An 11693-nucleotide genomic window follows, 5' to 3' on the forward strand; every position below is an offset into this window, starting at 1 on the left:
TGTTCATGTTGACCACAAAGAAACTACATGTAGGCCAGGTGGTGGTGGTGCATGCCTTTAATCCTAGCACTCGGGAGGCAGAGGCAGGTCGGTCTCTGTGAGTTCGAGGACAGCCTGGGCTACCAAGTGAGTTCCAGGAAAGGCGCAAAGCTACACAGGGAAACCCCTGTCTCGAAAAACCAAAAAAGAAGAAGGAGGAGGAGGAGGAGGAGGAGGAGGAGGAGGAGAAGAAGAAGAAGAAGAAGAAGAAGAAGAAGAAGAAGAAGAAGAAGAAGAAGAAGAAGAAGAAAACTACATGTATGTCTATGTATATTTCCTAGGAACTGTATGTGAACATGGGGCTTTTTTCTTTGTGATAAAGATGGAACCTAGAGTCTTGCACATGCGTGCTCGGCCAACTAAACTACATCGCCCTCTCTTTTCCTTCTTTCCTTCCTTTCTTTTGCTTACTTTTATTAAAATGTTTGGAGATGAACTTTCTTAATTTTAACCATTGCTTTGTTTCTATTGAGTGCAGTGAGCTAATATCAAACTTTGGAAGAGGGACCAGTTGAGTACCTCGTCAGTGGCCTAGAAGCCATGTCTTTTATAGAATTTGGCGCGGGCAATGACATCATCGACTAAGTCAACTTCTATGTCTTCAGGGGTGACAATGGTTCCCATTCCTGACTTAAAAGCAGTCAGGCCACCTGAAACGAGATTCCACTATTAGCTGTCAGCAGAAAAGAGACATGAGCCCCTAGGACATCAGCTCACCACCCTCCAGGCAAATATTTCAGAGTAATAAGGTTTCTGTTTTCTCTTTACATAGCCCAGATCTGACAGTACTGATACAAGATGGTAACATTTTCTCATTTATTCAACAATTCACTCATTCATTCACTCACTCACTCACTCATTCATTCATATGTTTTTAAAGCACCCATTGTGTGCCAGAAAAGACTCCTCATTGAGTGCAAGATACTCAAGGTGTATTATTCATTTTTCATGGGGGCTTATGTACATTCATGCATGCACATTATTTTACCCTAGAAGCTCATCTTCAATCATTATTAACATATTTAAAAGAATTGTGCTTTATGCTGATAGTCTCCTTCCTGCCTTTGGAGACCTCGAGATAGAAATAGAAAACTGCTCAGAATTCAGACTGTTAAAGTGTATACATGTAAATATACAACTCATGATGCCATAAGAGGCAAACTGAGGAATTGGTGGATGGGTAGAAAGAAAAAGCAAGTGAGTCCAAAAGGAAAAAAAAAAGATTTCTGCTATGATAATTGGTTATATCAGTGTCTCCAAAGACAAAAAAAAAAAAAAAAAAAAAAAGCAACAGGAAGATATATATGGTGGTGGGGTTAGTAAGTTAATTTTGTCTGGAGCTGCTGAACTTGGGAGGCTCTGAGTTCAGCCAAACAGAAAATTTCACTTAGACTTCTTGGAGTAACCGAAGCTCTGACATTTCTCAGAGTAAAAGTTTATTCAAACAATTTGAAAAATAGTCAATAGTGTTGAATCAGGGGAAAAACTATGAGAAGGTAAACACTTTTTAACTATTGTGTTAATGCTTGGGTGTCATTCAGTGGCTTAATAGTTGACCAGAAGTACAATAAGAAACCCAATGTCTTGCAGGAGGGTGAAGGATGTGAAGTCATGCATGGCTCAGAGGACACTAAAGCACTCTTTAGATGGGCTGTCTCCCAGCCAAGCCAGTGGGGATGCCCCAGGGGGCAGTCACTTTTAGTAGTCTCATTCACTGCCATTTAAATAAAGCATTAGGCATAGGACCTACCTTTGAGGTGCTGAACAGGATTCCATGTGGGAAACTTTCTCTGGATTGCCTTAATTTTTTCTGCTAGAATCCCAACGGACTGTAGAAGGTGTTCTTTGCTGTCCCAGGTACCAATAGGATGGTGCGCTTTATCAAGCTAGAAAAGTCAATCATGTCAGTATCTGGGCAAAGTGGCACACTTTCTGCTGTTCTTAGGTCTCCCTTTGTATTCAAGTTCAAACACTGGCTTCTGCATCCTTTCCTTCGATCCACAAAAATCTATATTCTAATGCCTTGTCTTTCATGGACTAGAGAGTCAGAAGACCAGTTTGGGAGGTACTCACTAGGTGCTTTCTGACAAGCAAAAAGAGGAAGGGAGAGGAGGGTGAGAAGGGAAATGTTTCAGAATAAATCATTAGTATCCAACCTCTAGATGTTCATGATGAGAATCACTATACAACTAATTCAAATAAAATATAACAAATACGTAGCCAGCCTTGGTGATACAGATAACCCCAGCACTAAAGAGGCAGAGGCAGGAGGACCACCACCAGCTCCGGGCCAGCATGGGCTACCAAGCAAGTTTCGGGTTGGCCAGAGTTACAGAGTGAAACGCCACCTCAAAACCAACAAATAAAAGGCCTGGAAATAAATATCTAAATAGTTAGGCTCCAGTTAATCCAAAGGAACAAGGGTAGTTAAAACAGGGCTTAATTATAGTTTTTCAATTAATGTTCATGAATTTTACTACTTCAGGAGCCCCAACAGGACAAATAATAATAATTATTACTTTATTATTTTGTAAAGGTTAATAATAACCTTTATAAAATTTTCCCAATTGAAGTATAGTTCATGTTGTTTATAATAGCTATAGATATGGTATAGTTGATACATTGTAGTCATGATACAAGGAAACATTTTAAAGTAACGCCCAATGACTGCTAATCTTTGGATGAAACACCACAGATACGTCACAGAGCAAAGTGTCCTGAAGCCCCTATGCCCAGACACCTGGGTATTCAGGTCCTGGAATGGTCTTTGAGTTTGGGCTAAGCTTCTGCGAGCAGAGGTAAAGTTAGGTTGACGGAGAGTCTCTGGCTGTGTACCTGCATCAAGCCGAATCTCTGTCCACTATGGTCCCAGCCATTTTGCAGGACAACTCCACCATGGCTTTCTCGGGAGATGATGGCTGCGATGATCGCTGGGTCGATGCAGTATCTCTGTCCCACTTCTTTGATGAGGATACGGTAAGGCTTTATGGCTTTCAAGTCCATCTCGGCAAACATTTCCGAACCGTGGATCCCTATGTCAATAGAAAAGAAACCATTTCCTCTACTCCAGAAAAGAACAGGTTCTCAGAGTTTGCTCGTTTAGCCTCAGCGTCTGACCACACCCACAGCTGAGGACGATCTCGTTCTAAGCAGCCTTCGGATCTCTAACTGCAGAAACCCAGGCAGGTCCACCAACTCCGGCCGGAGCCGCGGCGGCAGCTTCTCCCTCTCCCTCCTGCCAGGATGGTGCATCAGAAGACTCAGAATCCAGGGAGCCGCCATGTTTTACTCCGGCTCTGCAACCGGCCAGTTCTGTGCCAGAGGAAGCGACTCCTTGCTGAGCTTCTGGTCGGTGCATTGAGGACATGGGCTTATATGTGACCTTGCAGGAGGAAGATTTTGGAATGGGATTGCAAAGGAGAGAAGTGTCGAGACCAAGAGACTGCTTGCTTAGAGTACGCATGCTGCAGCATAAAACTGAGCAGAACAAAGCCAGAATTGAACCTTTTTTTTTTTTTTTTTTTTTTTTTAAGGAATGGTTTCGCTATGTCGAAATCAACACACTTGGACACAGTTTGAAAGAATCAGGGAGAGAAAAATGAAGTGGCTTATTAGATTGGCTAGAGCACTTTTTTTTTTTTAAACTTTCTGTTTTTTTAAGACAGGATCTCCCTGGTTGGTCTAGAACTTGAAATATAGAGTCTAGCCTCAGATCCATTTTCTTCTGTGTCGGGAGAGTTGGGATTAAAAGTGTGCACCACCATACCCAGCTTATTTTTTTAACTTTTAATTTTGGTGCATGATTGTTAACTGTAGTGTTGGCTCCTTTTCAAAACTAGTTAACCTCCTAAGAAAAACTTTGCAAATGATAATGGGGATGGATGGTGGGCAGGACCTGCCATGTTTTGTACTTACCACAGTTCACCAGATTGTTTATGTCACAGGGGGCCCCAAAAGTCTCTATGGTCATGATGTCTCCGTAGCAGCCATGGTAATGTCGAGGGTACAGATGAGGGTTCATGGAATGAGTGAGTGGATATGAGCCCCTGGAAGTGCCTGGAAAGCAGAATATTTATGTAAAGCTGTGAGAAAATAGTGTTGGACTGGATCATAAAACAAACCAACAAACAAGCAACAGCAGAGACTATAACTTATTCCTGCTCAACTCCTTTTTCTACCAAGAATTCATCAGACAAAGGCAGAAGTGACCCTTTCCCTTTAATTCCAAATTTTGTTTAAACTTCTAGATGTTATTCCAGAACACCATGGAGATATGTGTGAAAATCAATGCATGTAGGATATATATATATATTCTCTTTTGAAGTCTTCATCAGATTTAAAGTAGCCACAGGATTTTTCTACCCAGCACTGAGCTCAAACCCATAGCCTCTCCCATGTGAAATACATTCTCTAGCATTGAGCTGTGTCCCTGCCCAGCACAAGATTTAGTAAAAAGTTTTAAAAACAAGCTGAGCAGTGGTGGCACATGCCTTTAATCCCATCACTCGAGAGGCAGAGGCAGGTGGATCTCTGTGAGTTCGAGGCCAGCCTGGGCTACAAAGCGGGTTCCAGGACAGGCTCCAAAGCTACACAGAGAAACTCTGTCTTGAAAAACAAAACATTTAAAAAACAGCTTCTGATATAAACACTTCTAGGGTGTTAACAGCTAAGTTAAAAAAAAAAAGTCTTTGTTTAGGAAAGCAAGAAAGGCACTATGAAGATCTGCATAGACTTTCATTTTGTGTCATGTTAGTATAAGGTGAGGATCTGAACTCATTTAATAACATTAGAAATAAATGATTTAAGTTACCAGAGCAGCTTATGTCAAATCTAGACTGTGCCATTGTGACCTAACTAGTTTTGTTCAGGTCCTTCTGCTAAAGGAAATCTGATATTATTTGCCATATTGTTGTAAGTTTTTTTCACATTGTTCTGAGGTTCATTTACTTATTTTGTATTAGCAATTTTTAAATTTTATTTTTAATTCTTTTTTATTTCTTGAGATTATGATTTTATCATTTCATCCTCCTTTCCTTCCTCCAAACAATGTCTGCTAAGATAACTGTATTTCCTCATTCATGCCAACAGCTTTTTAAAGGTAAGAATTGAATTCACTCACTATATATATAATTTTTATGAATGTAACAGTATTAAGACTACACTTCCTTAGAATTATGTGTATAACAAATGGAATTCCTCTTTGTACTATTTACTTTATTAGGAAACCAAGGTAATTCTAAAGATTTTTAAAGCATTTTAAGGTAAAATTCTGAAAAACAAATCCATGGACTTAGCAGGTTGTATTTATATACATAACAGTAAAGGAGAAGAGGTCATGAATTTGAGAGCGAGTGGAGGAAAGGGTGGAGATGATGTCAATACAGACACCCCACACACACACACACACAAAATGTAAGGACCGGGTGGTGATAGGGAATGCCTTTAATCCCAGCACTCGGGAGGCAGAGGCAGGCAGATAGATCTCTGTGAGTTCAAGGCCAGCCTGGTCTACAGAGCGAGATCCAGGACGGCCAGGGCTGTGACACAGAGAAACCCTGTCTCGAAAAACAAACAACAACAACAAAATTTTTTTAAAGAGGACACAGAGCAGGAAAGGGTATGGGTGTGGATCTAGGTGGGTTATGGGGAGGAGTGGGGGATGAATATGATGGAATTGTATTATATACATGTATGAAATTCTAAAATAATTAGTAGAAACTATTACTTAAAAAAATAACAAAAAGACAAGCACAACCCACTTTCTCCCATTCACAGAGAGACCAAAAAGGGATTGTGAATTGACCCAAAAGTTAGGCAGCCAAACTACCACGTAGGTCAGAATACTGAAGGAGATTATCCAGATGACAAAAGCAGAAACCAGCAAAGCCATCAAGTACTATGAGAAAAATGGGTCTCTTTGTGATACACAGAGCAGAACCACCACCCTAGCCTCTATCACACTATCGACCCCCAAAGCTGTCCTATCTTGTGCCCGGGATGCATGTAGTAAATATCATTGGCCTTCCCAGACTTTGGTTTCTGCAAACCGACCATGGATGGACTCTGTTGTGCCTGTACTGAACATATACGTATGAATTTTTCTGATCATTCCTTAAGAAATATAGAATTGGAACTATTTACATAGTATTCACTCTTAGGGAATATTTCTTTATATTGTGAAGATGTGTCTCTGCCAAGGCGCCTTCTGATTGGTTTAATAAAGAGCTGAATGGTGATACCTAGGCAGGAAGAGGTTAGGCAGAACTTCCAGAAACAAAAAGGACTCTGGGAAGAAGAAACACAAAGACACCAGGAGATGCAGAGCAAGCAGGATGTGCAGGTAACAACCACAAGCCACATGACAGCACATAGATTAATATAAACGGTTAATTTAAGTTATAAGAGCTAATTAAGAACAAGCCTAAGCTATAGGCCGAGATTTCATGAGTAATAAGAAGTCTCCATGTCATTATTTGGGAGCTGGCTGGACAGAGAAAGACTCGTTACAGTTCACATTGCGTTAAATATTAAACATCATCTAAAGATGATTTAAAATATAAGAAGTGTGTGGGTTCCTGTGCAAATCATGTCCAAACACCACATGACCAGTAAAGCACATAAATAGAATGCATAGAGAAAAAGAAAGCATCTTTAAACATATGGAAGATTTTTTGTTTTGTTTTGTTTTCGAGACAGGGTTTCTCTCTGTAGCTTTTGGAACCTGTCCTGGAACTCACTCTGTAGACCAGGCTGGCCTCGAACTCACAGAGATCCACCTGCCTCTTCCTCCTGAGTGCTAGGATTGAAGGCATGCGCCACCACCGACCGGCTATGGAAGATGTTTAAACACACTAAAAGGAAGGTTATATTGATACATTTCTACAACAGAATTATTCACACTCCATCTAAGAAAAGGGAAATATAATCACATATTCATGCACAATCTGCTTATATTTTTAAAGAAACAATACAAAGATGAACCAAAGACTAATAGGAATTGTTAGGGGAAGGTAAAGGGACCAAAGAGATGGGTAGAGACTAGATGTTTCTCAATATTTTGTATAGTTTCAAATAGTTTTTACTTTGGAGGCATATGAATGCCACTATCGTTAATAAATGAAATCGACTAGGAAAAAGGAATTACAGAAAAAGAAGAACAAACCTGACAACACATAAAATTGGAAGGCTAATTAACAATAAGGGAAAAGTATTTCAGGTGAACTTATGTCAATGTGAATATAACCAATACATCATATGACATACATATATGAATACACTGGATCATAAAGCAATCATAAATTATATTAAAAGCTCACCATTGGTTATTCTGACACCCCTCTTCATAAATGATAACATATATTCCATTAGAAACAGAAATTTTTTTTTAACTTTTTTTTTTTTTTCCCCGGAGCTGAGGATCGAACCCAGGACCTTGCACTTGCTAGGCAAGTGCTCTACCACTGAGCTAAATCCCCAACCCCTAGAAACAGAATTTTTTTTAGGTAACATTGCAGAGATACAGAAGATCTGGAAGAAACAGCAACCTCAACCAGTGGCCCACCCTTAGCTCCCAACTGTAGTCACTAAATACCGCTTCCTTCTAAGAGGGTCCAGATCTACTAGAAAAATGCCCGCTTCCTGGCTTAGGACAGGAAATGTGTAAGGCAAGCCAAGATCGGCATCTCCTGCCAGAGAAGGTTCTTACATTTTGCCAGTGAGATGTTTTTATTTTATTATGTGTATGGTTATTTTGCCTGCCTTTACATCTGTGCCAGAAGGCTAGAAGAGGGCATTGGATCCCCTGGAACTGGAGTTACAGACAGTTGCGAGCCACCATGTGATACTGGGAGTCAGACCTGGGTCCTCTTGAAGAGCAGCCAGTGCTCCTAACACACCTGAACCATCTCTCCAGCCCCGGGCAAAAGGTTTTGATGTTTTAGATTTGCTCTAAAAGATCCAACCAAACATATGCATGTCACATACACATATGTGTGTACATGTTCAAACACACACCACACATCACACATACCACACACATACATACACACACATACACATCAAGCATCAAAACCAAGCAAGGTAGGGGGGAGCTTACCATACAATTCTCTGTTTTGTAGGTTTGAAATTTTCTACAGCTGAAAGAATTTTTAGGCCGCATGATGTAGCTCAGTACATACCAAGTAGAGTGCTGGCCTGACTTGCCTGAAGCCCTGGGTTTTATCACCAACAAGATGTAAACTGGAAGTGGTGGTACACACCTACAATCCCAGCACGCAGTAGGATTAGGAGAATCGGGAGTTAAAGGCCATCCTAGGCTACAAGGTGATATTCGAAGCCTTAGCTACTGTGACACTGTCTTTAAAAAGATATCTTTAGAATATTCCTTCAAAAGTTGCTTTATCAAAGGGAATAGGGCTTATTTCAAGGCTAGAATGTGTGTCCAACACGAATGAAGCTTTAGTCCTCAGCACCAAAAAACAATTGCTTTATCAGAGAACCTTTTTTTTTTCACCTATATTACAAAGGCAAACAAAATCAGCCTCACACTTCATTCCTTGGCCCCCAATACTTACATTACTATAAATATATTGATAGGCTCGCTTTCCATTCATAGAGAGGTAGCCTTTGCCTATTCACTGTGTAGACCACACCCCATGTCAAAGCAACCTGGGATACTTATTAAAAATGCCTGCCCCGGGCTCCTCATACCAGGTATACTGAATCAGAAATTTTAGCTCCAGGGCCAAAGAGCCTGCCCTTCAAGTAGCATTATCAGTTGACTTTTATGTATGCTTGAGAACCCTTGCTTTAAGGGACCTGCAATATGACCATGAGCTCTCTATGATTGTGCTAACATCAACACCCAGTCTTTTTAAAATTGGTCATCCTTCACTTGTATGGTGGCTCATAATTAATTCACTGGCTGTACAACTCTGCTCCCACCTGGCGATTAAAAATGAGTAAAAATTTAAGAACATGTTGCCCTGCAAAGTATTGCTCTTGGATTGGGCTCCCATTTCCAAACTTAGAAGTAAAGACTTTCAAAGTACTTTCTTCTCCATCTATCATGACAGCCAGGGCACTGCTTACAATTGGCCTTCATTTTACTAAACTATTGCTTCCATGTTTTCTTTCTATCTGTCCATCTATCTGTCCATCCGTCTGTCCATCCATTCATCCATCCATTTTTTTTTTTTTTACATAAATTCTCACTCTGTAGCCCAGGCTAGCCTGGAAGTCACTATGAAGCCTGGGCTAATTTCAAACTTGTGGCAATTCTTTTGCATCAGCCTCCTGAGTGCTAGGAGTAGAGGTATGAGCCACCACACCAGGTTCACCTTTTCTTGTTCAAAGTCCCCTACTGTCCCACTAACCTTCTCCAAGACCAGGGTTCGATTCCCAGCACTCACACAGTGGTTCCTAACCATCTGCAATTACAGTTTTGAGGTATCTAATGCCCTCCTCTGTCCTACACATGCATGCTCATGGTGTACAGACATATATATGCAGACAAAACACCTATACACATAAAACAAAGTAATTGTAAAAAAAAAAAATTAAAAGAAATCTTTTGTTCTGGCCTTACCAACCAGCTCACACTATCTCAAACACTCCATCTCAACACTGTGATTTTTCTAAGTCATTGCTTCCAACCAGCAGGCTCTTCCCTTCTCATAGTAAATCCCCACATGTCATTCACTCATTTCATGACCTCCCCCAAAGGCTCTCAGGTCCAAACTTCCTAGACAGATGTGAACTTTTCATTCTAAACTCCCACACTAATGGATTTTCCCTCTCCATACACTCATCTAATAACTCTTATCCACTACCTGGCATCGAGAATTTTCTCTTCATGTGCCATACCCCTCTTTGTAAGAAACCCAGCCAAGCTGGGCGTTGGTGGTGCATGCCTTTAATCCTAGCACTCGGGAGGCAGAAGCAGGAGGATCTCTGTGAGTTTGAGGCCAGCCTGGTCTATAGAGCGAGATCCAGGAAAGGTGCCAAAGCTACATAGAGAAACCCTGTCTCGAAAACAAACAAACAAACAAACAAACAAAAACCCCAGCCAAGTAGGTGCATTGTTAGAGAATACATAGACCAATTAGTATTTAATTACTTTAAATTCCCATTAATATCTTAGCGAGCAGAAGACACTCTTAAAAATAAGCAGTTGGTCAGGGTTAGGGAGGCGGCTCAGTTGCTGCACTTATTAAGCTGGCTTGACAGCCAGCCTAGCCAAATCATAAACTCCAGGTTCAGTGAGATGCACTGTCTCAAAAAAAAAAAGAAAAAAAGAAAAAAAAGAAAGAAAGAAAGAAAAAGTTGGGAAGTGGTGGTGCCTTTCATCCCAGCACTTGGGAAGCAGAGACAGGTGAATCTCTGTGAGTCTGAGGCCAGCCTGGTCTACAGAGTGAGATCCAGGACATCCAGGGATGTTACATAGAGAAATCCTGTCTTGGGGGCGGGGAAGGGGGGCGGGGAGGGGGGGGAGGGGGAGAGGTGGAGAATGGTTGAGGAAGATACTTGATGTCAATTCTGAACTCTCCTTCTGTGTGAGTGTGAGCTGTGTGAGTGTGAGAGCAGATGCACGCGTGGGTGAGCTTGTGCGCACACACACACACACACACACCTGTACGTTTATACACATACATGGGCACACACATAAAGAAACAAGCAATTGGTTAATGGAAAGCCCACTCTTCTATATGATCATTGTTCTTTCTGACTATGCCAGAAAAAAGACACCCTGAGAATAAGGGGAAAATGCCAATCAACTACTTACCAATGAGGGTGACAAGTCCCCAGAACACCACCGAGGGTACCATGGTCGTGACTCTTATCCTTTGGGATCTGCTTTGGTTTGAAATAGAAACAGATTCATTTTAAAACTTGAAGGTTTCTTAACAGGAAGTTTCTCTGATTTAAAAAAATAAATTAAAAAGCTTAGAATCATTTCCAATTCAATGTCTCCAGTTCTACACCAGCATTCCTGCAGCTTTAAGCATGTGCGCCATTTGAGCACTCTCCTACAGCATAACTCCCAGTTAATTTCCATCCAATATCACACCGATACCACATCTTCCATACATTACCCCACATACACTTAGCAGAGGTTTGCTGTATTCTGTCTCTTCCCAAACAGGTTCTTCCCTTGGTTTTGTTTATAAAGAATCTTCTGCTGGGTGGTGGTGGTGGCGGCGGCGGCAGTGCACGCCTTTAATCCCAGCACTCGGGAGGCAAAGACAGGCAGATCTCTGTGAGTTCGAGGCCAGCCTGGGCTACAGAGTGAATTCTAGGACAGGATCCAAAGCTACACAGAGAAACCCTGTCTCGAAAAACCAAAAAAAAAAAAAAAAAAGAATCTTCTATGCTTCACAAGATACAAGAAAGCTAGCACTTACCTCCTTTGCAACCTCCCAGAGAAAATCTCCTGTCTTTGAAGATGCCTTTAGTGGCAGCAACCTGTTAAGATTTCACAGAGTGGTGGCCTTTACAATAATATGTCCTATAACACAGTTATAACAGTTGGAGAATCCATCAGGTGGTGGCTCGCTGTGCCTCTGGCTTCATTCAACTGAGCAGACCTCAGTGTGGCTCCACCAAGAAGGAAGCTTTTAAACAGGAGCACCTAGACTCACCTGCCTCGTCTACTT

At 41.2% G+C, this 11693-nt stretch overlaps 1 protein-coding gene across 1 annotated transcript; it reads right to left on the reverse strand.

Annotated features, from left to right (window-relative positions):
- Nucleotides 1-570: 570 nt before the first annotated feature.
- Nucleotides 571-10865, reverse strand: Lyg2 (lysozyme g2). The gene is made up of 5 exons (XM_036167293.1): nt 10823-10865; nt 3955-4095; nt 2875-3071; nt 1790-1925; nt 571-689 (listed from the first exon to the last, which is right to left on the reverse strand). The coding sequence occupies exons 1-5, from the start codon at nt 10863-10865 to the stop codon at nt 571-573; spliced, it is 636 nt and encodes a 211-aa protein (XP_036023186.1).
- Between the last annotated feature and the right edge of the window lie 828 nt (nt 10866-11693).

This window comes from Onychomys torridus, chromosome 18 (assembly GCF_903995425.1).
Source record: "Onychomys torridus chromosome 18, mOncTor1.1, whole genome shotgun sequence".
NCBI lineage: Eukaryota > Metazoa > Chordata > Mammalia > Rodentia > Cricetidae > Onychomys > Onychomys torridus.

Excerpts from the sequence above, each read along its gene's own strand:
- Lyg2 (XM_036167293.1), bottom strand. The coding sequence starts at position 10,865 with ATGGTACCCTCGGTGGTGTTCTGGGGACTTGTCACCCTCATTG. Across the intron at positions 4,096-10,822 it reads GGGACTTGTCACCCTCATTG|GCACTTCCAGGGGCTCATAT; the intron begins GTAAGTAGTTGA and ends TCTGCTTTCCAG. Across the intron at positions 1,926-2,874 it reads AGAGATTCGGCTTGATGCAG|CTTGATAAAGCGCACCATCC; the intron begins GTACACAGCCAG and ends TGACTTTTCTAG.